Source organism: Cervus elaphus, chromosome 5, assembly GCF_910594005.1.
Source record: "Cervus elaphus chromosome 5, mCerEla1.1, whole genome shotgun sequence".
In the NCBI taxonomy this organism is placed as follows: Eukaryota; Metazoa; Chordata; class Mammalia; order Artiodactyla; family Cervidae; genus Cervus; species Cervus elaphus.
In genome coordinates this window covers 20,370,866-20,396,585 of record NC_057819.1, presented here as the reverse complement: position 1 = coordinate 20,396,585, position 25,720 = coordinate 20,370,866, and the positions used below count along the sequence as shown (strand labels likewise).

The 25,720-nt window shown below is 42.1% G+C and overlaps 2 protein-coding genes and 1 long non-coding RNA gene across 8 annotated transcripts in view; 2 read left to right on the top strand and 1 right to left on the bottom strand.

The window, feature by feature from the left end:
- Positions 1-2,883, top strand: part of RILPL1 (Rab interacting lysosomal protein like 1) — a 40,563-nt gene extending 37,680 nt beyond the window's left edge. The window contains exons 8-9 of one of the 6 annotated variants that reach the window (XR_006341072.1): positions 111-167; positions 2,032-2,066. Coding sequence is in view for 5 of the 6 variants with exons in the window: in XM_043902021.1 (XP_043757956.1) it covers positions 111-167; positions 2,032-2,176 (202 nt within the window). In the remaining variant the exon portion in view is untranslated. Of the gene's footprint in view, positions 1-110; positions 168-2,031 lie in introns of all 6 variants that reach the window. The other 5 variants (XM_043902021.1, XM_043902022.1, XM_043902025.1 and 2 more) reach the window with 5 other exon arrangements.
- A 3,480-nt stretch (positions 2,884-6,363) lies between these two features.
- On the bottom strand, positions 6,364-10,563 carry SNRNP35 (small nuclear ribonucleoprotein U11/U12 subunit 35). Its single transcript, XM_043902020.1, has 2 exons — positions 10,074-10,563; positions 6,364-7,237 (listed from the first exon to the last, which is right to left on the bottom strand). The coding sequence occupies exon 2, from the start codon at positions 7,232-7,234 to the stop codon at positions 6,497-6,499; it is 738 nt and encodes a 245-aa protein (XP_043757955.1). The 5' UTR covers positions 7,235-7,237; positions 10,074-10,563; the 3' UTR covers positions 6,364-6,496.
- On the top strand, positions 10,563-17,304 carry LOC122693970. Its single transcript, XR_006341070.1, has 2 exons — positions 10,563-11,025; positions 16,871-17,304. It is a non-coding gene; the product is annotated as an uncharacterized LOC122693970 (long non-coding RNA).
- The last annotated feature ends 8,416 nt before the right edge of the window (positions 17,305-25,720 follow it).

Genomic DNA, 25,720 nt, shown 5'->3' with positions numbered 1-25,720 from the left:
CATGAACGCTCCATCTGCACGAGTGAAGCCTTGGAATTCTGGGCTCTGTCACCGATAATTCTTTTTGTCTTTTCTGTTTCCATTCTAAAACCACCTTGTCCATGATCCAGTAAAGAAGGTCCTTTAAGTGACGGGTCAGTAAGCCACACCCACCATGACCCATCCCCGTGAGTGACACTAACGCTGTGTTTTTCGATCTTCACACCCTGGCTTTCTAAACTGCTTTGTTTTGCCAAGCCATCGTCAGCAAGCCGTTTGAGCTTGTTAACAGGAACAGCAGAAGAGGGGACTTTGTCTTGATTCTTTCTGTGTCCCCTTGGACAGGAAGTGGCAAGTGGCTTTCCTGCTTGAATCAGGCAGACATGATATGTATCAGTGATGAATGCGGCTATATTTCTGGCCAGCTTAATTGCTTCGATTACATTACAGAAAGAGCTCTTAAATAACCCAGAATGAGAGTCATTCCTTGATTTGCCAGTGCATATATTGGTTTCAGGAATAAAAAGAGACTTTACATATACATGTATATGTATGCCTGAGTCCCTTCACTGTTCACTTGGAACTATCACAACACTGTTAATCGGCTATACCCCAGTACAAAGTAAAAAGTTTGAAAACAAACAAACAAAAACAGTCCAAGAATACATCATTAAAAAAGAGAGAAAGCGACTTTAGCTGGTAGAGAGAATTTCTCCAGGCAGGCTTGGCTTGCCCCAGCTTTACAATGAAAGACTACTTCATTCCTGGTAGGAAGTGATTGTAGGGTCCAGTAACCACAGAAAAGGAAAATCATTTTCACCCAAACGTGATTAAAACTGAACTCCATAGGCCACAGCACTAAAAAACAGAAACAAAACAGAGCAAAACAAACAACAAAACCTAAAAGGTAAACGGACAGAGGGAACTAAAAATAGTTGATCTGAAGCTTTGATTTCTCAGGGGTTCCTTCCTATTCCTGCTCTCAGAAAACATAACTGAATTACTACAACTCTGACCACATTCAAAAACCAAAATTCAAGAGTAGAGGAACTTAGCAAGACTAGAAATCATCTTTAATTAGAAGCTGGGAGTACAGGAGGACAGTTGGCAGCTTAGAGAGGACTTACCGGAAATACTCAATGTGGGCCAACTCGGGTTGACTGCCCTGGGTCCTTGACTCTGTTGAGGTGGAGTTTAAGCTTTGTTTCAAGTGGGCCACTTTGTCAGCTTTTTGCCTGAGATTTCCACTTTTATCATTCAGGCCTCTGAGGGTTCACTCTGATTGATCAATGATCAACAGTCACAGCTATTTGAAAAAGCTTCCTGGTCTACTGTAGCCATGTAGATAGTAACTGTGACAACTTCTAAAGGCTCTCACCATTAGATCACTTCTTGTCACTTGTCCAAATTGATGTTTCCCAAATTTCTTTCACAGTCTGTATTCACAGTGTTTATCTAATCAGTGCACATGCGTACTATTACTTAATATATATTTCTTAATATGTATTTTAATCTCTTTTCTTAACTACCTACTTTGAGCTCATTCTAAGCAGTAGAAATATCCATGAAATTTGGACTTTGAGGTGCTACTTATCTAGCTTCCCAGTTCACATCACATAAATACATAGTTACTTTAAAACATTCATCTCTTTACATCTGAATCATCTTACATCTCATTTGGCTTCTGAGTATTCCTTTCTCTGCATCATCGAGGTGAAGAAACCCATGACGTATGTTTCCAGTAGCTTTTTATTTCCACTGGTAAGGAGAAGAAATCCCCTGTAGTGCTTAAGGGGGGAGGTACATCACACATCACCTACATTCACGCCCTGCTCACACTGTGTCACCTCCAAGGTACCGTGACAGTCACATGTAGAATCAACCCCCCGCTGCTTTCCGGAATAACTCTGACCCGCACCCCCAACCTTTTCTTTCACACCTTGAGCTGATTCGCTCCCCTCACGTTTGCTGCTGTACGTCCCTGGCAATTGCAAAACCTGTGACGTGCACAGCCAAGGGCAGCCTCTCATTTCCGTCTTTCCCTTCCCAAAGGTTTAGCTTCTTCTCCCGAGATAAGAAGCGTCTGGCCAACACGCAGAGAAATGTGCGCATCCACGAGACCTTCGGCCAGTGGGCCAACTGCCACCGTGATGACGGTTACACGGAGCAAGGACAGGAGGCCCTGCAGCACCTGTGACCGTGAGCCACCTCTGTCCTTGGACCTGAACCACCCACCGCCAGGGGCTGCCATGTAACACGGCCACCTCGGGTATCACACCCTCAAAACTGATCCCTCCAACGGACTGTCTGCTTCGAGGGAGCACGTTGAAAAACTGATGCCAAACTCTAAAGAGACGTTTATTTATACCAGGGCTACCACCGTTTCTAATAGATGACTCCAATCCCTTAAGATATATATTTAATAAGACCATGAGCGGAGGCTGACTTTTGCATTAACTTTAGTAACACGAGCTTTGCCAGATACATCACCTGCCGCTCTAATTGCTGTTTGACTCGCTTTGTATGAAATTCTTTGTGTAGAAATTTTATGATCACATTTGTCATACTGACATGGGAGGCAGGGAACTGGTAGGTTTTCATTAGTTGCGTTCATGATGTTGTCATGGTGGTAGCAGAATATATAGGATGCATCAACTAAATGGGGAGGGCCTCCGAAGTCACAGGACACACTGGCCCCGCTCAGACACAAAGCAACAGAAAACAGGGACAACAGTCCTCCCACCCAGAAACTGGAGACAAGTTTGCAAGAGCCTGTGGTTCTCTATTGCACCTTGTTACTGATAATGCCTAGAGCATGTAGCAATGTTCAAGGCCAGTGCCTTGGAATCTGCTGTGAGTTACCAGTACTAACCAAACAAAGTTGCTAAGGATGAGACACTGCAATGGTTCTTGTGTGCGTTCTTTTTTCTTGGCATCTTGTTTCCTTTCAGCATTTACTGTGTCAAATACTTAGTCCCCTGGGAAGAAGACAAAGATCCCAAAGTGGATTGAGAGTGGGGTGTGGAGCCCTAGGGGATGCTGGATGGTGTGTGGGGTAGACTTGGCAGAGAGAGGGTGGTGGGTGCAAAGATGGCTTGGGGACCACTGATGTCTGGCTGACTTCTGGGGCTGTGGTGGACAGCCAGATGCCCTGTCTGCAACTGGCAAGTTGGGGGTTTGCCCAAATAATGCTTTTTCTCCACCCAACGGGTGCAAGGCTTGAGAGAGATACCATTTCCCAACAGAGCACTCAAGGATATCTGACTGGGCTGCTTTCTACATGTTTTACTGTGTTGTGCTAAGAAATCATCAGGTTGGTTTACAGAATCTACATTTCTCAGAATCTACAGAACTCTGTTTTCAGATCACTAAGAAAAATAATCAGACAGGGTAATGTTGGTTTAGAGCAGTGGTTCTCCAACCTGACTGCCATTAGAACTACTGGAGTTTACTCTCAGAGAATATAAAAGCCTGCCAATGCAGGAGACGCGGGTTTGATCCCTGGGTCAGGAAGATCCCCTGGAGGAGGAAATGGCAATCCACTCCAGCAGTCTTGCTTGGGAAATCCCATGGACGGAGGAGCCCAGCGGGCTACAGTCAAGGGGGTCGCAAAGAGTCAAACACAGCTGAGCAACTCAACAATAAAACTGATCCCCCATCAAATTCCCCCCATCACGTTTGATTGCCCTTCCCTGGGATAACCAGTGTTGGTAGTTTCCTGGGTGTCTTTCCTGAAATAATTTATAAATATACATGCAGTCATGTAAAAAACAGATATATTTCTCTTCTTTTTACATAAATGGCAGCATGTGATACGCACGTCCTTCTGTACCTTTCATTCCTTAGAATACCCCGGATATAACTCCACAGCAGTATAAGAGACACTGAATCTCTACCAGGGGTGATTTTGGCCCCCAGGGATATTTGGCACTCTCTGGAGACATTTTTGGTTGTCGCAACTGTGTGCAGGGGGGGCGGGTGCGGGTGCTGTCATCCATTCTGGGTAGGCCCCAGGGATGTTGCTAAATATCCTACAATGCATAGCCCAGACCTGAAACCAAAGAATATTCCAGCCCCAAATGTCGATGGTGCCAGTACTGAGGAACCCTGGTCAACTATACAGAGTGTAATTTGTTTATGTTTGTCCAGGCCCACGGGTGGACAGATGGCTTCCAGTTTTCCTAAAACAGCACTCACACTTTCGTACTTGTGCATCGGCCCGCAGAATAAGCTAGAAGCAGAACTGCTGGGTCAGAGGGAGTCGGGCTTTGCCATGTCGATGGGTACAGCCCCTGCCAGGGTGGGGCAGGGGAGGAAAGGGAGGTCGTCCTACTTTTTTTTTTTTAAGTTATCAGGGCTGATACAAGACTAAACCCAAATGTCCAGAGGCAGGGTCTGAGTGTGTATATTTTTTTTCACCCATTCATGTTCTGGTACTCAGGGTTGATAAATGCCAGCTTAGACTATGCAAACACTGCCACTGGAGACCTCCCTGGTGGTCCAGTGCTTAAGACTCCATGCTTCCAATGTAGGGAATAAAAGTTCAATCCCTAGTTGGGGAACTAAGATCCCACATGCTGTGTGGCACAGTCAAAAGATAAAAATTAGAATTAAACAAAACACTGCCACTGGATGTGTTACTTCTGAAGGCATTTCACAATTCATGTTCCTGGATGGGGATCTCTCATTTACCTAATATACCTACTAACTCTAACTCTAGCCCATACAGATGTTTTAAATGAAATTCAGGTGAAATCAGAAAGGTGTTCCTGCAAGATGGTTGAGATTTGGGAGATTGTAAATTATTGCACTGGAAATCGAGAAACAGTATATTTTTCTAAAACAGTTCTAACAGCTAACAGTAACTTTAAGATATTGTAGGTCCCTAACGTAACAATGAGATTCCTACTCCTGATGCAAAAACCTAGTAATGAATGTGTGAATCTTGATACTAAATCAGGCATTTATTCTGCATGAGACATCCTGAATTTTAAGAACTAAACTTTCAAAGATACAGTCATGGATAAGACAAAAATGTTAAATTTGTCAGTTTGTTGAAAACTGTAGATAGTATGGCACTTATTCAAAGTCCTCAGAAGTTAAGGTCAAAATATCCGGCTTTTAAACAAACCAGAGGCCAGATGGTCGAGGGAAAAGGCAAATCAGTCCATCAGAACTAGATACTGACCTTTCATAGATTTCACTTTCATTTCACTCTCACTTCTCTTGAACTTTCTCTTTTCCAAGGGCTGGAAGATTGCCAAAGTCCATAGCCTCACAGCCCTGCAACTTTGGTTTTTCATTTTAAATGCCAGTCACCCCACCAAAAAAGGAAAGGGAAAAAAAAGTAGTCAGCATTTGGCTGGAGAATGGAGTTATATTTGTTCAAGAGAAGCTGGCTACTGACCCAGAACACTGCTAGGACTGGCTTTTGGTTCTCTGTCTCTGGACAATCTCCTTGGATTCACTTTTCTATCCTATTTTTATTTCACTTAACCAAACCCTTGCACTATGGACATAAAGATGGAAAAGATACAACTTTGATCCTGACCAGATTCAAGGTTCCTGAGAGTCACAGATCAATGCAAATGGTTTCCAGGCATCACCTCTTTTTGCTACACTTTCAAAAAGGTCATTTCCAATAGATGGGAGAAAAAAATCAAAACAAAGCTCTCTGCTACCAAATTAAATGAGTGATGGTTCCTTACACAGGTCTTTATCTACAGATGATGGCGACCACAAAACTGTTTCTCAAGCTTATCAAATAACAGGTCCTTAAAACTGTAAGATGAAGGGAATTCCCTAGAGATCCAATGGTTAGAACTCTGCACTCTCACTGCTGAGGGCCCCCGGGTTCAATCCCTGGTCGGGGAATTAAGATCCCCGCAAGTTGCCCCAAAACAAAAACAAAAATAGGGACTTGCCTGGTAGTCCAGTGATTAAGATTCCATGCTGGCAATACAGGGGACCTGGGTTCCCTGGTTGGTAACCAATATTCCACATACCATGAGGTGTGGCAAAAGATTTTTAAAAATAATAAAAACTGAAAAAACTAAAATGAAGAGGGGCTTCCCTGGTGGCTCAGATGGTAAAGAATCCGCCTGCAATGCAGAAGATCCAAGTCTGATCCCTGGGTCGGGATGATCCCCTGGAGAAGGAAATGGCAACCCACTCCAGTATTCTTGCCTGGAAAATCCCATGGACAGAGGAGCCTGGCAGGCTACAATCCATGTGGTTGCAAACAGTCAGACATGACTGAGCAACTAACACACACACACGTAAGATGAAGAGAAAATTCATATAGTATCAACGTGTTCAGCTTGAAACTGGGTTCCAGAGTCAAAAGAAAACTTACCTAACCCCATTATCATTGGAAAGGTTTTGTTCTGTTTTCATTTTCATCAGTTTTATTCAACCACTGGACTTAGATTCTATACACAGGCAATGTGGTATCCCTGCACTCTTACTGGTCCTGCACCTTCCTTTGGGTTTGGGGAGGAAGAGGGGGAGGGATAGTCTACTTGCTTCTGTCCCTCTTCTCCCTCCCCTTGACCCTGTCATCTCTGAAGTCCCTCTCTCTCTCCCAGTCACCTTCCGGCCATGCCCTGGCTGGTTCTCTCTCCTGCCACCTTTTCTCCCGGCCCCTGTCATGGTGGTCCCTCATCCTGCAGTCCCAGTGTCTTTCTCGGGACCTAGACCGCTCCCTCCTCTCCCTCTTCCCCTCTCGGAACTGGTCATTTTTCACAACTGGCAGGTTAATGGGTTTGCGAAAAGGCCGATCCCGCCCCCCAAATCTCAGCTGCCCAGATTCCTTCTTCCCACCCAGACCTCCTCCGAGTCGCCGAGGAATCCACCCTTTGAGAGTCCTCTCCAGCTCATAGTCCACAAATATTTCATGCTGGTCGATGACCAAGCCGTCAGCATCCCGGTAAGCTTTGAGCAGAGAACGCTCATCTTTGTATTCAATGAAGGCGTAGCCCTTCGAAAAGCCTGTGACCAAGTCCCTCACTAGCCGAAGCCGCCGGATGTCCCCGTAGCGGGTAAACACTTCCTTTAACTTCTCCTCTTTGGTCTGCAGGTTTAGTCTTGCCACAAACAGGGTGAGGAGGGGGTCCCCTGTGACGCCTTTGTTGGGGGTGTATCGTGCCAGCATCGCCCTCCAGACTGCACGATCGTGCGGGTCTTCGTCGGTGCCATCAATGCTGCCAGCTTTGAGAGGGTCATACTCCTTGGCAATGGGCATCCAATCATTCATGTTCTAAGGAGGGGCACAGAAAGCGTGTTTTATGTAGCACCTACTATGAGCTCTGCCTTCAGTCCTTCCAACAACCCCTTAAGTGGATACTATTTTAAATCCCTTCTTCCAACAGGGAAGGAAGCAAAGGCTGAGGCCTCCCAGTTAGAAAGTAGGGGAGACAGGATCACAGCAGTGGGCCTCCAGGGTGCTCTCACCCACCCCCCACCCTCCCTCCAGGGAAGACAACATGCTGGGTCTGAGGCATACATTTATTATCCAGTTTAGCCGTAGTAGGGAATGTACAAACTCTTTCAATGTGGCAATATGGATCAAAATCCAGAATCAAAATCCAGGCTTGCCTTTCAGAAACTGTAAAACGGTCCTAGGAAAACCAGCCTGGGAACTTCTATGGAAAAGGGGGTTTTAAGAAACTCTTTACAAGTGGTCCAGTGGTTAGGACTGCCAGGATAGGGGTTCACTCCCTGGTCAGGGAACTAAGATCCTCCCTGTAAGCAGAATGGCCAATAATAATTTTTTAAAAAGAAAACAAAAACTTCTGACTACCACAAATTTCAAACACAGACTAACATAAACAATGGCATAACCCTCCATGAATTTCTCACCCGCCTCCAAATATGACCCACACCTGACCCATCTTATTTCATCAGTGCCCCCCACTCACATCTCCCTCCCAGATTATTCTGAACCTAATTCAAGATATTACATCATTCATCTGTAAATATCTCAGTGTGCATTACTAAAGGATAAGGACTTTTTTTTATTTTTTTTTTTTAGGATAAGGACTTTAAAAAAAGAAAAAAAAACAAAGCTACAAGGGAAAATGGTGGTCTGAATGCAGTAAACAGGTAGCAAAGTCAAAATGACAGTGACCCAGCCTCAGGCTCTTCGGTTCAAAAGGAAGATGGGGTTTCTTCTCAGTTCCCTAGCTGATAATCCATTTATGCTTTAGGAGTTGAGTATTGACTGCAATGGTAATTTGAGTCCAGCAAGCACACAGTCATCCATTCATTCTGATACAAGATCTCTCTTTTTTTTTTTTAAGAGTGTAGGTAAGGTTAAGTCTGACACATGATAACTGACTTATGTGAATCTGCCGGAATAAACCAGATCCTGCTAATAATGTGACTACCTCTGTGAAGCTTTAGAGCCAATGCTGAAATATGTTACTTAAAAATCAGGGCTCTTTTGAATATATCTGGGCATCTTCATTGGCTATGTTATCTTTTTTTTTTTTTTTTTGCCTCCTGGCATGCAAGATCTTAGTTCCCCAAGGACAGATTGAAGCTGCACCCCCTGAAAGGGAAGCAGTCTTAAACCACTGGACCACCAGGGAAGTCCCATCAGTTGCCTTGTTTCATTGATCTCTGCTCTGGTATTCTCTAAATGGCCCTAAAATTCTTAAAATTCTAATCTTACTTCCTGCCTCCATCACAAGGTTGCAGAGGAAAAAAACAAAAAACAACAACACCGTAATAATTATAGTTATCTTGTATAGAACACATAGGAGGTGTCAGGCACTGTACTAAGGACTTATCTCCCTTCACTTCTCAACAATAACAGGACATGTACTTCTATTGCCATTTCAGATGTGGAAAGTGAAATGCAAAAAGGTTATCTTTTGTCCCAAATCACAGAAGTGGCCCAGCTGTGGAGTTAGGGCCGGGGGCTTTTTTGATTCCAGAGCTTGAGCTCTTAACTATTTCCTTAGATGGCTATCATAAAACATAAAGCTTGAAATGGGGATAGGAAAAAACAGGCTAGGCCTGGGTGTTGAAGGCTGACCCAGACCCCAATCAAGTGAGAAGGAAACCAGTCCCCATTTCACAGGAAAAGTTTGCAAAGATCCACCAAATGAACCTGACATTATGGTACACAGTCAGAGCTCCTGTTCAAAGCTGTAAGAATTCTTCAAATTAAAATCTCGAGAGAATTACAAAGGTATAAAAGATGAATTTTGTTTTCTCCCTCATCTGCATGTTCCTATCAATACCAAATACCAAGCGAACAGCGGACTTCACGGGTTCTCGTTTATCTTTTTAGGTGTATTTCCTCCGTTGTAACATTACGTTGAGATTTCCTACAAATTTTTAGACTCTCTCTGGCTTTTTCAATTCTCAGTCATTACTTCATAAACGGGAATGGGATGTGAGATGAATCATGCGAGGTGGAGGTGGGCTGGGCAATTAACCATTAAAAACAGAAGTGTGCAAACTGAAAAAGCTCTGGATTGGAAGTCAGAAAACCCAGGTTTGAGACCTAGTGCTCTCTTGGGCAAAATTTAAATCATTTGTTAAATGCTGCTAAATGCCTCTTCACCGCGTTTTATATGAAGATGAGATAAGGTAGTGTATTTGAAAGCGCTTTATAATTACAAATTATTATGCAAGTAAGATCTATTCTTGAGCTAGCAAATAAACAAGGAACGCCTCCCCAGGTTGAATTTGCAGAACGAAACTACCCGCGGTTCCCACCAGGTGGGAAACAAATTGAAGGCTGGCTCACGGAGCCGTCAGAGCATGCGTAGTGGGGAGCTGGACGCTAAGGCGGAAGTTTCAGTGAAAAAGCTTATACCTCCAGTCACTCCCGCAGCACGTTCGTCTTGGCCGCCGGCCCTGGAGGCTACCTCCGCCAGCCCCTCATTTGGGTGCGCACAGGAGGAAAGACTAACTCAGATATCGCCCCCGCTCCCCGCAACACAACCCCAAAAGATTCCCCGCCACCGCCTTGCCCGGTTTCAACATGGCGGCCCACGCTCGAGCCGACACACGATCCAGGCAGATTCCCTTCCTCCTTCTCGCCAGGGTGGGCCCTATTCCACCTAGTCGCTCCCTCTCACCTCAGCAAAGCTCGGGCTTCCTTTCCCGCCGAAACCTGTGCCGAGCTCTTCGCGACGGAAGATTCTTCTTCTTAGACCGACCGAACCTTAACATCTGAAGCAGCAGATTCGTCACAGGCCCTATTTCCGTCTTTGCTTTTATTGTAGGAAATTTAATCACAGGCATTGAGCATCAAAGGCGTATCGTCTCCAAAGCGAGTGAAGTTTCCTCCTTTCTAAAATTTTTCATGAAGATTAAAAAATGCTGAATTGAACAACTAACGAAAGTGTAGCCAATCAACTGGGAGCCGCTGAATTTCCGTATGAGGAGATGTTTCAGCGCAGAGTTTTAGTTCTTAGACCCACTTTGAGAATTCGATTCATGTTACGGTTTTTCCCCCCTCAGAAAATGCGTGTGCCGGTTCACAAGGAAACGTTGTACGTATTTTTTTGCCAGAGTTTTTCTAACAATATTGTAAAGCAATTATCCTCCAATTAAATAATTAAGTTTTAAAAACAAAATGAGTTTGGAGACTTTGATCAAAGAATCGCTTGGGAGCTGGTTTAAATGCCTTTCCCTGGCGCCCGTAGCGATCTATGAATTGAAGGATCTCTGAAAATTTGCATTTTTTTTTTTTTTTTCAAGTTCCCAAACGGTTCTTTTAGGACCCCTGCCTTTACGGTTAAGACGACTAGATTTAAAACCTGGGCTTGGGAGGGGGAAGGGAGGGCCTTGAAATCAGTAAATCTGTATAGAACCGATAGATGTGTGGTTCAGAGTATAGGTTTTTGGTTTGTTAGGTTAATATATTCGAGAAGATTACGACTTGTGGTACAACTTGAAATGTCCTGATACAGTTGTGCTTTTCTTGATGAATGTCTCGTGATTTCTTCAGCCACTCATTAATTCCTACAAGTGGGTCATATCTGCCAACAGCTGATCTCATTTTGATTCCAGTCTTATTCTTAGAAGGTAAGCCAATCACCAACAAATAAGGATGTATTACTGTTACTTAGTTACTGTTACTTTTTTGAATCTTTATTATGTAGGTGAAGCATAGGCCCTGAATGTCTATAGCTTTCTTTATAGTACATTTTCTTAAAATATGTTAATAAAATGTATTGAGTAAAAAAAAAAAAATGATCAGGGCACTCGCCTGGCAGTCCAGTTTTAAGACTTCACCTTTCAGCGCAGGGATGGGGTTTCCATCCCTGGCCAGAGAGCTAAGATCTCTGCCTCATGGCCAAAACAAAGCAGAAACAACATTGTAACAATTTCCTGAAGACTTTTTTTTTTTAGTGGTACACTTTTTTTTTTTTTTTTTTAATGAGCAGTATTTGGAGAAGGAAATGGCAACACATTCCAGTATTCTTGCTTGGGAAACTCCATGAATAGAGGACCTGGCAGACTATATATAGTCCATGGGTTTGCAAAAAAAAGTCAGACATGGCGACTAAACAACAGCAAGCATTCCTTAGGTTTTGAACTTCTGGTGTTTGTTATCCAAAACTCAAGAATCAGGTAGATTCAGATAATGTGGTTTTTGTACTCTTGCTATTTGAACTCCCATCCAAACTCAGGAACTGAATACATTAAGATGGTGATATATTAGTTCTATATTTTGAGGAAGGAAAGTTAAATTTGGGGTGAAGGGCAAGCTGCTAGAAAAAAATGAGCAGAGTATCTATAGTTTAAAATTTCATATTTAAAAGTGTGTGTGGAATACTGTTAAATAGGAAGGAAATTCTGATAATTGCAACTTGGATGAACCTGAAAGACATGGTACGTAAAATAAACCAGACACAAAAGAACAAATATTTTATGATTCCATTTATATGAGTGACCTAGAAGAGTCAAGTTCATAGAGACAGAAAGTAGAATGGTCGTTACCAGGGGCTGAGGGTTGGAGCAAGGGGAGCTGTTTTATGAATAGAAAGGTTCAGTTTGGGCTGATGAAAAAGTTCTGGGAGTAGGTGGTGATGATTACAGAACAGTGTGAATGTACTTAATGTCACTGCACTGTCCACTCAGAGATAGTTAAAATGGTAAATTTTATGTATGTTTTACCACAATGAAAGTTTTAAGTATAAGTTTGCAGTCCCGTAGCAATGAACACAACCTAGCACCCAGATCTTGGTTTTTAATGTCTTCCAATAAAAGGAATCAGAGCACCTTGGAAAAATGGCTGGTTCTAGGACTGGGGCAAGAAATACACAAGATGAACTTGGAGGAACTGGTAATACCAGAAAGTAAAGAAGTGCTAAAAATAAACCAAAAGACCCACTGATAAGGACATCAAAGGGACACAGGAGAGCTCCCAACAGCCAAAGAGGAAAAATTCCAGCAACAGAACAGTGTTATAGTAGAACCCAAAATATAAAGCAAGTATCTGTGAGTCTATACTGATATAAAGAAATGGTTAAATAAACTGAGTAGAAGAAACACATCTCCCATGCAGAACCCCAAATCGTGTCTCCCATGCAGAACCCCAAATCAATACCATGGAGCGAAAGTGCCCATTTTTTAAGTCTGGGTGGGGCATAGTGACTTTTGTCCAAAGACTGCAATATGGAAAAGAGAAGAGGAGTAACTTTACAGTGGAGAAACCTGACAAAAATTGCCACAGCCAGCTGATTGAGGTCAACGTCAACAGTATAAAACGAACCTTTAAAAGGATGTGATGGGGACTTCCCTGGTGGTCCAGTGGCTAAGACTGTGTTCCCAACGCAGGAGGCCCAGGTTCAATGTCTGGTCAGGGAATTAGATCCCGCATGCTGCAACTAAGATATGATGCAGGGAAATAAAATAATTTTTTTTAATATTAAATGTACTGTCTTAATCATTTCTAAGTGTGTTCAGTAGTGTTAAGTATATTTACATTGTTGTGCAACCAATCTCCAAAACTTTTTCATCTTGCAAGACTGGAGTTCTGTTCACATTAAACAATTACTCTCTATTCCCCTTCCTTCCAGCCCCTGGCAACCACTATTCTACTTTCTGTCTCTATGATTCTGACTATTCTTAAGTACCTCATGTAAGTGGAATCATAAAGTATTCTTTCATGATTAGTTTATTTCACTTAACATAATGTTCCCGAGGTTCATCAATGTTGTCACAATTCCCTCTTTTTTAAAGCTGATTAACATCCCACAGTATGGATAGATGACATTTTTTCTATCTGTTTATCTGGTGATGGACCCTTAGGTTGCTTAGACTTCTTGGCTGTTGTGAATAATGCTGCCACATACAACATGATTGGGCTTCCCAGGTGGTGCTAGGGTCAAAGAACCTGCCTGCCAACACAGGAGACAAGCAGGTATGGTCCCTGGGTCAGGAAGATCCCCTGGAAGAGGGCATGACAACCCACTCCAGTATTCTCACTTGAAGAATCCCCATGGACAGAGGAGCCTGGCAGGCTACAGTCCATGGGTTCACAAAGAGTTGGACACAACTGAGCGACTTATCACGCACACATGTACAACGTGGTTGTGCAAATATTTCTTCTATATCCTACTTTCAATTCTTTTGGAATATGTACTTTTCTATCCTTTTAAGTCACCTATGCCATAAGAATAAATGGTAGGAGGAAAGTTAACTGTTTTTAATGAGTGGAAAAATGGAGTTGAGTTTTTAAATGTTGGGAATGAATTTGTTCACCTAAATAATGACCCAAGTTTTGGTGCATGTCTGTTCCTATGAGGTGAAGTGTATTTTGTAGAGTAAGCTGTTATCACAGGCTATAGATCCATGTGTCCCTGGTACTCTAAGGCACGGCAGTCATTAGATGCAAAGGTGAAAACCATCAAGCATCATAACTAAAAGGGAACTGACACGAGGTGACATGCCGGTGGGGTTGTTGGTTAGAGTGCTAATAAAGATTTTCTCTTTTAGGTTCTTAGAAAGTTGTTTCTGAAATGATATTGTCTTATCCTTTTGAATACAAATCTCTTGACCTGACTTAATTGTGAGGAGGAGAGGAAAGGAGCCCCTTTAGTTCCTTGGTAATATTTCTTTGACACATTTCTATTAACTTCAAAGAAGGAAAACCAGCTGAAATGTTTGCTTTAACAAACGTATTTTAAATCCTTTGGGGTAAGTTTTCTCTCTCTCTCTCTCTCTCTCTAATTAGGCTGTATACTAGGTGGCGCAGTGGTAAAGAATCTGCCTGCCAATATAGGGGACTCAAGAGAGTCAGGTTCAATCCCTGGGTAGGGAAGATCCCCTGGAGTAGGAAATAGCAACCCACTCCAGTATTCTTGCCTGGAGAATCCCATGGACGGAGGAGCCTGATGGGCTACAGTCCATGGGGTCACAAAGAATCAGACACGACTGAGCACGCGTTCACACCCTGAAGTGGAATGACTGGATCATAACGTTATTCTAAATATTTTTAGTTTTTCAGGAACTTCCATAGTGTTTTCTACAGTGGTTGCACCATTTTATGTTCCCACTAGCCCAAGAGTTCCAATTTCTCCATGTCCTGGCCAACACTTGTTATTTTCTACTTTTTGTGTGGGTGTGTATTTTTAAATAATAGCCATTCTCATAGATGGCAAGTTGATATTTCCTTGTAGTTTTTACTTGCATTTCTTTATGATGTCAAGCATCTTTTGGGGGGAGGTTGAGGGGAGGGCTGTGCAACATGAGGGATCTCATTTCCCCAAACAAGGATCAAACCTGTGCCCCCTGCAATTCATATTGAGCTCATCTTTTCATATGCTTGATGGCCTCTTGGGAGGTCATCTGAAAGGTTATCTCCATGACTGCCAAATTTTAAATATATGATTAAAATTTAATTATATATAAGATAATTATGTCATAAAATGCTTTACCAACCAAGCTGAAGATCTGGAGGACAACATGAACTACCGTACTAGAGATTTCTGTATAAGTTTCACACTAATGCGAGGTGTTTTTTTTTTTCTTTTTCCAGTTTTAATGAGATATAACTGACCCACAGCACTATATAAGTTCAAGGTGTACAGCATAATGACCTGATTTATGTCCATCATGAAATGATTATCACAGTAAGTTTAGTGAACATTCATCATCTCATATGGATACAAAATAAACAAAACATTTTTCCTGGTGATGAGAATTCCTAGGAATTACTCTCTTAATAACCTTCAGATATAACAGGCACCCCTAGTCCTAATTTATCTTAATTAATAATGAGTGGAAATATGTGCATTTTGATTGCTTCCATTCAATTCACCCACCCTGATTCCTCACCTCTGGTAACCATAAGTCTGATCTCTTTTTTCTATGAGTTTGTTTTTTAAATATTTATTTTTAAAATTTTATATTTTTATTTGGCTGCGCCTGGTCTTAGTTGTGGCATGTGAGGTCTTTAGTTGCAGCATGCAAACTCCTAGCTGCAGCATGTGGGACCTAGTTCTCAACTGGGGATCAAACCCGGGCCTGCTGCATTGGGAGCTTGGGTCTTAGCCACTGGACCACCAAGGAGGTTCCTGTTTGTTTGTTTTTGAAGTATAACTGACCTACAGCATTATGTTAGTTCCTCGTGTACAGTATTATATTCGCTATTCACGTACATTTCAACATGATCGCCACCACACATTTAGCATCCCCTGCTAGGCACTGAGCTAAGTTCACTTCATTCTTTCAACAGCTCCTTGTGGAGTGTATTGTTGCCTTCCAGGGTGGAGCAAGAGCTGACCTGGAGAGTGGGTTGGAAGGTTTAGTCTCCTTTAATGTTTCCCTCACCCACCCAACTGCATTCCTCCACACACCCCCTATCCTCCACTCACCACCCTGAATAAACATTTCACCTAAGTTAAAAAAAAAAACAAAGTGTTCTGCAAACACCAACTGAAAACAAGTGCTCCGGGCACCACCCTTCCTTCAACCAAACTCTTTTCTAAAGAACTTCAACTCAGAGAGATGAAGTTACTGACCCAGAACTGCAGGCAGTTAAGCCAAACTGGGAAATCTCTCAAATCCTTGCTGTTTCTGTGCAGGATTTAAGACCTGAACATAATTTGGGGAACAGGAAGAAAGACATACTGAATGAGCCACTCAGGAAGTTAGTGGTGTTGCAGGTAATCAGAAGAGCATGAGATTTACTCTGCTTGATGTACCAAAATAGGACCACTAGATATTTCCTATGGGTGGAATTAACCCCCAGAAACTTATGGTTCCATTTTTATAAAACGTGACCCACCCACTACTTTTGATTTCCACGTCACTTTTTCCTTTAACCATGCATAGGGCATGACCTTACTTTCGCGCCTTTTTGCAGTCAGTTTAGTTTCTGCTTAAAGCTAGAGGGGGAAGAAAGTGCATCTCAGGGGAAGAGTGTTTTTGAAATTATTTTTAAAACTTTGTATAGTGATATATCATTGGGACTTTTTGAAAAGCTTTGTTGTAGACATAGTCTATGTATGTTAATGACCCAATTCATATCTTGTTCCCAAACATGAACTTAGGGAGTTTCTTGTACTTCACATTTTGGAGATAAAAGTTTATAATAATAATCCTTTCTTCTCTGGTGGCTCAGTTGGTAAAGAATCTGCCTGAAATGTGGGAGATCCAGGTTTGATCCCTGGGTTGGGAAGATCCCCTGGAGATGGGAGTGGCTACTCTCTCCAGTAAATCTGGCCTGGAGAGTCTCGTGGACAGAGGGGCCTGGCCCACTACAGTCCATGGGCTTGCAAAGAGTCAGACATGACTGAGTGACTAACACACACACACGCTGTGCACCAGAATTACCTAGAGGACTTGGTAAAACACAGATCGCGGGGGCCCACCTCAATGTTTCTGATTCAGTGGTTCAAGAATTTGCATTTCTCAAAAGTTTCCAGGTGACGCTGATGCTGCTGGTCTCCGAAGCACACAGCACACGAAGCACACTTTAAGAACCTCCACTGGCTTAAAAAAGAAACAGGCCCCAAATGGAATCACTTGTGGTAAGCCCCATGGCAGAAATAAAAACTTTAATATCTCATTTCAGTTTCAGCCTCTCCAGAGGTGGGATTTTAAACCAATCAGTCTGGAATTTCCTGATCATCCCTAGTAATCTGCTTGATAGATTCCCCACCTTTCCCCTAAAGGAAGGTAGCCTTACCGAAAATAATCCTTTCTTTTATTCATGACTTCCTGGTCTTATCCCCCATTTCTGCCTTTAAAAATCTTCTATTTTGTACAGCTACTCTGGAACTATTTTCTATTTGCTAGATAGGATGCTAATTCATGACTCATCAAATAAAGCCATTGAGTTCTTCAAATTTACTCAGTTGAATTTTTTTTTAATGTATTTCATTGCTTCAGGTCTTATTTGAGGCATCTTCAATCTTTGTTGCAGCATGAGAACTCTCTTAGCTGCAGCATGTGGGATTTAGTTCCTTGACCAGGGATCAAACCCTGGCCCCCTGCACTGGGAGCATGGAGTCTTAGCCACTGGACTACTAGGGAAGCCCCTGATTTTTGTGTTTTAACAGCTGTAACTCAGAATTGTTTTCATAATTTCCCAATGGGGGAGGGGGTCATGATTATCTACCAACAGATTGTCCCAATTCTATGAGGGATCTAAGAGTTAAGATCATTAATACTTTATAATAATAAGAGCTAAGATCCACTGATACTTCTGGTGTGCTAGGAATTGGATGAGGCGCTTGTCAGCACCTTATCTCATCTAATCCTCACACCAAGTTTGGGGGAATACTTTTATTTTTCCATGTTCACTGTAGGAAATGGGGATTTGGAGTGATTAGGACAGTTGATCTAACTTACGTACCAGAAATAACAATTGTGAGATTCATGTCAAAGACTACTTAACTTCACAGCCCTCTTGACTGCACTACAGTCTTGGCACATAGTAGGTGCTCAGTAAATAAATGGTTAAATGAATGAACAAAAGAATCTTTTTTTAAAATATCTAAAGTCTAGATACTCACTGGAAGACATTTTGACATTTTAAAAGTGTCATTTACTAGGTTTCACTGTGTAACAAAGGAGGGAAGATATGGCACCTCAGAGGATGAATTTCTAGAGAAGTTTCAAGGCAGAAGAAACTTTGAAAAGGACAGTGGTGGAGAAGAGATTCATACCAGCACTGGTGGTTGCGAATTCTAAAGGAAAGAAAGAAAGAAAGGTAGCCACATTGGTTCTTTCTGATAGCATTGTTCTGAGAAGTCTACGTTCCAAGAATGATGTTCTGTGGTTCTTAGTATATTCTCAGAGTTGTACAACCATCACCACTATCTAATTTTAGGACATTTTCATCACCCTGGAAAGAAGCTCTGTCCACACTAGCAGTCACTTCTCATCCCCCTCCCCCCACCTCACCCCCACCCTCCAGCTCCAGCTCTAGTCAACCACTAAACCGCATTTGTGCACATTTCCTATACATGGAGTCGTACAAGAGGTATGTATGGCTTTATGGCTGCCTTCTTTCACTCAGTAAGATGTTTTCAAGATTCATCCACATTGTAGCATCTGCCAGTACTTCATCCTTTTCTTCCTCACCAGCTCTTTACGGAGATAGAAATTACCTAAAGGAAATACACAAGGTTAGGCATACAGTCCTATAACATTTCACCTATGTATATACTCGTGTGGTGATTTCCACCAAGATCAAGATGTAGCACATCTTCATCACCTCGGAGAGTTTCCCCAGAGAGTTATCATGAATTCACCAAACCCAACCCGGGACTTCCCTGATGGCACAGTAGATAAGAATCAGCCTGCCCATGCAGGAGACACAGGTTTGATCCCTGATCCGGGAAGATTCAGAGTGTCCCCACGCCACAACTACTGAAGCATCCACACTGTAGGGTCTGCAAGCCGCAACTAATGAGCCCCTATACCATACCTACTGAAACCCACAGTTAAAGCCCCTGTGCCATAACTACTGAAACCCTCTTGTAACTACTGAAATCTACAAGTAGTAGTAGTCACAACTCCTGAGCCTGTGTGCTGCAACTACCGAACCAGTGCACCTAGAGCCTGTGCTTCACAACAAGAGAAGCCACCGCAGTGAGAATCCTGTGCAGCACAACTAGAGAAAGCCCAAGTGCAGCCATAAAGACCTAGCGCAACCAAAAATAAATAAATATGGCAGTGTGTACATGTCATGTGTACTTTACCGGGTAAAACTTATTTTATCTTAACTGTTTTTAAGTGTACAGTTCAGTAGTAGTAACATTCACGTTGTGCAACCAAACTCTAAAACTGTTTCACTTTGCAGAACTGAAACTCCGTACTTACTAAATAACCAGGCTTCACTCCCTGCTCCCCACCGCCCCTGACAACCACCATTCTACTTTCTCTGTCTATGAGTTTGTATACAAGATATCTCATATAAATGAAATCATATAGTACCGATATTTTGATGACTGGCTTATTTCAATTAGCATAATGTTCTCAAGGTTCATCGATGTTGTGGCATGTGTCAGGATTTCCTTCCTTTTTAAGGGTGATTAATATTTCATTGTGTGTGTATACATTTTGTGTATCCATTCATCCGTGGATGGACATTTGGGTTACTTCCACCTTTCAGCTATTGTGAATACTGCTGCTGGGACCATGGGTGTGCAAATATCTCGTGGGAATGCTGCTTTCAATTCTTCTGGATATGTACCCAGAATTGCTGGATCATATGATAATTCCATTTTTCATTTTTTGAGGAACAACCATATTGTTTCCCATAGAGGCTATGCCATTTTACATTCCCACCAACAATGCACAAGAGTTCCATTTTCTACCCCATCCTTGCCAACACTTGTTAGTTTCTACCCTAAAAAAATATTGCCAACCTAATGGGTGTGAGGAGATACCTCATTGTGATTGTAATGAAATTAGTGATTAGCCATATTGAGCATCTTTTCCTGTGCTTATTGGCTGTTTCTATATCTTTGGAGAAATGTCTACTCAAGTCCTTTGCCCATTATTTTTAAATTTTTTCATAGTAGCTTCAACAAAATGTAATTTACATACCATATAATTTTCCCAAGTGTGCATTTCAGTGATTTTTAATCTATGCACAGAGTCATCACCCTAGAAAGAAACCACATACCTCCCCAGCCTTAGGCAATCACTTATCTACTTTCTGTCTCTATGGATTCACCTATTCTGGACATTTCATGTAAATGGAATGAGACAACATGAGGTCTTTTGTGACTGGCTTTTTGACTTAGAATAATTTCCAAGTAATGAGTTGTGACATGCATAAAATATTGTCTATGAAGGAAGCATCAGAGACTCTGTGCCAAAGGTTTTTCTCCATCATAAGTCATATTTTGTCTGCACATGTGGTTAAGGCATTCTTATCAGTTGGGGTGGTGGGAACCCTCTGCAAATTCAAGTTCCCAGATCCTAGCCAAGGCCAACCTTGCAAGAAGTATTTTCTTTCTTTTTTTTTTTTTTTTTTGAATCAGCCATGGGCAAGAAGTATTTTCAAATGATAGCATTCTTGGGCCTGCTATGTTAACTATCTTCTGCACAGATTTTTTTTAATATAAACTTTTAATTTTATATTGGAGTATGGCTTCTCTGGTGACTCAGTGGTAAAGAATTGTCTGCCAATGCAGGAGATGCAGGTGCAATCCTTTAGGAAGATTCCCTGGAGAAGGAAATGGCAACCCACTCCAGTATTCTTGCTTGAGAAATCCCATGGACAGAGGAGCCTGGCAGGACACAGGAATCCATGGAGTCACAAAAGAGTCAGACAGACTTAGCAAGTAAACAACAGTAATAACTGATTAACAATGTTGTGATTGTTTCAAGTGCACAGCAAAGTGACCCAGCCACACATATACATGTATCTATTCTCTCCCAAACTCCCCTCTCATCCAGGCTCTGCACAGATTTTTAAAAACTGTTTATTCATTTATTTGGCTGTGCCCGGTTTTAGTTGAGACACTTGGGATCTTTGATCTTCACTGGGGAATGTGGGATATTTTTCTTTTTTTTTAGCTGTGGCATGTGGGATTTAGTTCCTTGACCAGAGATCAAACCTGAGTCCCCTGCATTGGGACCATGGTGTCTCAGCCACCAGAGCACCAAGGCAGTCCCTAATTGTAGTCTTTGATGCACAAGTTTTTTTTTTTAAAGATTCTTTTTTTTTTTTTTTAATGTGGAGCATTTTTAAAGTCTTTACTGAATTCGTTACAATACTGTTTCTATTTGACATTGGCCATGAGGCACGTGGGATCATAGCTCCCTGACCAGGGATCGAACCTGCACCCCCTGCATTGGAAGGCAAAGTCTTAACTACTGGACCACCAGGGAAGTCCCCAATGCACAAGTTTTAAATGTTGACGTTGGCAACAAAAATTCAATTAACAATGAAGTTAAGAAGAAAAAAAAAATTATTCAAGTCAAACTAAGAGTTATAGCCCAAGAGACAGACTCTTGGAAGTCCTGAGAACTGTTCTGCCCATTAGAAGGTGCATTATACACATTTTGGGGACAAAGAATCTTACATCAAAATGACCTACTAACACCTTACATAAAGTTCACCAAAGATATCTAGTCCAAATATTCAGGCAGCAAGTCACCATGACTCCCTACAGCCCTACAGAGTTTGCAAAAAAATGCTATTTGGCCCAGGTTCAGGATTCGGGGGAGCCATTCCTGTAGAATCTTAATTCCCCAACCAGGAAGTGAACTCCAGTTTACCTCAGTGTAAGCACAAGTCTTAACCACTGGACTGCCAGAGAAAGGGATGCCAGTCTTTCAAGAAATTACTGGAATTCCCTGTTGTCCAGTGGTTGGGACTCTGATTCCACGGCAAGGGACATGGATTTGATCCCTGGTTGGGGGAGCTAAAATTCTGCATGCCATGCAGTCAGGCCAAAAAAACACACAGAAAAGTTACATTGCTAGCATCAGAAGAAAGGAAAAGAAAACTGATCTTTGTAGTCAAGCAGGCATTCGCACCTTTGAGGAGGTCTGGTTAATGTGTAATGCAAATACACATTGCATATGAGGGAAGGAGGAGGCCCAAATGGACAGAGAGATATCTTGTGTTTACATTTTCTTGTTCCGCTGCAAAATGTGAATTTTATTTCATCAATGTAATCCAATTTATCTATTTTTTCTTTTGTTGCCTGTGTCTTTTAAGAAATCATTGCCAAATCCTTTGACATAAAGCTTTTTCACTATGTTTTCTTCTTAGAGTTTTATAGGTTAGGTCTTTGATCCATTTTGAGTTAATTTTTGTATAGGGTGTAAGGGAAGATACTTCACACTTTTGCATGTGGATATCCTATTTTGCCAATACCATTTATTGAAAAGATTGTCCTTTCCCCAATGAACGCTCTTGGCACCCTGGTTGAAAATAATTTGATCATATATGCAAGGGTTCCTTTATGGACCATCTATTCTATTCCCCCATTCCTCTTTATGAATGAATAATATTCCATTGTATCTGACAAAATGATTCCATTCCATCTAACAAAACGTGGTCCACTGGAGAAGGGAATGGCAAACCACTTCAGTATTCTTGCCTTGAGAACCCCATGACAGTATGAAAACGCAAAAAGACAGGACACTGGAAGATGAGCTCCCTAGGTCGGTAGGTGCCCAATATGCTACTGGAGATCAGTGGAGAAATAACTCCAGAAAGAATGAAGAGATGAAGCCAAAGCAAAAACAACACCCAGTTGTGGATAGGACTGGTGATGGAAATAAAGTCCAATGCTGTAAAGAGCAATATTGCATAGGAACCTGGAATGTTAGGTCCATGAATCAAGGCAAATTGGAAGTGGTTAAACAGGACATGGCAAGAGTGAACATCGACATTTCAGGAATCAGCGAACTAAAATGGACTGGAATGGGTGAATTTAACTCAGATGACCATTATATCTACTACTGCGGGGAAGAATCCCTTAGAAGAAATGGAGTTGCCATCATAGTCAACAAGAGTCTGAAATGCAGTACTTGGATGCAATCTCAAAAATGACAGACTGATCTCTGTTCATTTCCAAGGCAAACCATTTAATATCACAGTAATCCAAATCTATGCCCCGACCAGTAATGCTGAAGAAGCTGAAGCTGAACGGTTCTATGAAGACCTACAAGACTTTCTAGAACTAATACCCCAAAAAGATGTCTTTTTCATTATAGGGGACTGGAATGCAAAAGTAAGAAGTCAAGAAATACCTGTTGTAACAGGCAAATTTAGTGTTGGAGTACAGAATGAAGCAGGGCAAAGGCTAATAGAGTTTTGCCAAGAGAATGCACTGGTCATAGCAAACACCCTCTTCCAACAACACAAGAGAAGACTCTACACATGACATCACCAGATGGTCAATACTGAAATAAGATTAATTTTATTCTTTGCAGCCAAAGATGGAGAAGCTCTATACAGTCAGCAAAAACAAGACCGGGAGCTGGCTGTGGCTCAGATCATGAACTCCTTATTGCCAAATTCAGACTCAAATTGAAAAAAGTAGGGAAAACCACTAAACCATTCAGGTATGACCTAAATCAAATCCCTTACAATTATACAGTGAAAGTGAGAGATAGATTCAAGGGATTAGATCTGATAGAATGCCTGAACAACTATGGATGGATGTTTGTGACATTGTGCAAGAGGCAGTGATCAAGACCATCTCCAAGAAAAGGAAATGCAAAAAAGGCAAAATGGTTGTCTGAGGAGGCCTTACAAATACCTGTGAAAAGAAGAGAAGCTAAAGGCAAAGGAGAAAAGGAAAGATATACCCATTTGAATGCAGAGTTCCAAAGAATAGCAAGGAGAGATAAGAAAGCCTTCCTCAGTGATCAGTGCAAAGAAATAGAGGAAAACAATAGAATGGGGAAGACTAGAGATCTCTTCCAGAAAATTAGAGATACCAAGGGAACATTTCATGCAAAGATGGGCACAATAAACGACAGAAATCGTAGGGACCTAACAGAAGCAGAAGATATTAAGAAGAGGTGGCAAGAATACACAGAAGAACTGTACAGAAAAGATCTTCACAACCCAGATAATCACAATGGTGTGATCACTCACCTAGAACCAGACATCCTGGAATGTGAAGTCAAGTGGGCCTTAGGAAGCATCACTATGAGCAAAGCTAGTGGAGGTGATGGAATTCCAGTTGAGCTATATCAAATCCTGAAAGATGATGCTGTGAAAGTGCTGCACTCAATATGTCAGCAAATTTGGAAAACTCAGCAGTGGCCACAAGACTGGAAAAGGTCAGTTTTCATTCCAATCCCAAAGAAAGACAATGCCAAAGAATGCTCAAACTACTGCACAATTGCACTCATCTTACATACTAAAGTAATGCTCGAAATTCTCCAAGCCAGGCTTCAACAGTACATAAACGATGAACTTCCAGAAGTTCAAGCTGGATTTAGAAAAGGCAGAAGAACCAGAGATCAAATTGCCAACATCTGTTGGATCATTGATAAAGCAACAGAGTTCCAGAAAAACATTCTGCTTTATTGACTATGCTAAAGCCTTTGACTGTGTGGATCACAACAAACTGTGGAAACTTCTTAAAGAGATGCGAATACCAGACCACCTGACCTGCCTCTTGAGAAATCTGTATGCAGGTCAGGAAGCAACAGTTAGAACTGGACATGGAACAACAGACTGGTTCCAAATAGGGAGAGGAGTACGTCAAGGCTGTATATTGTTACCCTGCTTATTTAACCTGTATGCAGAGTACATCATGAGAAACACTGGGCTGAATGAAGCACAAGCTGGAATCAAGATTGCCAGGAGAAATATCAATAACCTCAGATATACAGATGATACCACCCTTATGGCAGAAAGCAAAGAAGAGCCTCTTGATGAAAGTGAAAGAGGAGATTGAAAAAGTTGTCTTAAAACTCAACATTGAAAAAAAAAAAAAAAACCTCAACATTCAGAAAACTAGGATCATGGCATCTGGTCCCATCACTTCATGGCAAATAGATGGGGAAACAGTGGAAACAGTGGCAGACTTTATTTTGGGGGGCTCCAAAATCACTGCAGATGGTGATTGCACCCATGAAATTAAAAGATGCTTGCTCCTTGGAAGAAAAACTATGACCAACCTAGACAGCATATAAAAAAGCAGAGACATTACTTGGCCAACAAAGGTCCATCTAGGTAAAGCTATGGTTTTTCCAGTGGTCATGTATGGATGTGAGAGTTGGACTATAAAGAAAGCTGAGCGCCAGAGAGTTGATGCTTTTGAACTATGGTGTTGGAGAAGACTCTTGAGTGTCCCTTGGACAGCAAGCGGATCCAACCAGTCCATCCTAAAGGGAATCAGTCCTGAATATTCATTGGAAGGACCGATGCTGAAGCTGAAACTCCAGTACTTTGGCCACCTAATTTGAAGAAGTGACTCATTTGGAAAGACCCTGATGCTGGGAAAGATTGAAGGTGGGAAGAGAAGGGGACGACAGAGGATGAAATGGTTGGGTGGCATCACCAACTCAATGGACATGAGTTTGAGTAAACTTGGGGAGTTGGTGATGGACAGAAGGCAATGGCAACCCACTCCAGTACTCTTGCCTGGAAAATTCCATGGACGGAGGAGCCTGGTGGGCTGCTGTCTATGGGGTCGCACAAAGTCGGACACGAGTGAAGCGACCTATTAGCAGCAGCAGCAGGGAGGCCTGGTGTGCTGCAGTCCATGGGTTCGCAAAGAGTTGGACACGGCTGAGCAACTGAACTGAACTGACTGAACATTCCATTGTAAGA

Excerpts from the sequence above, each read along its gene's own strand:
- SNRNP35 (XM_043902020.1), bottom strand. The coding sequence starts at position 7,234 with ATGAATGATTGGATGCCCATTGCCAAGGAGTATGACCCTCTCAAAGCT.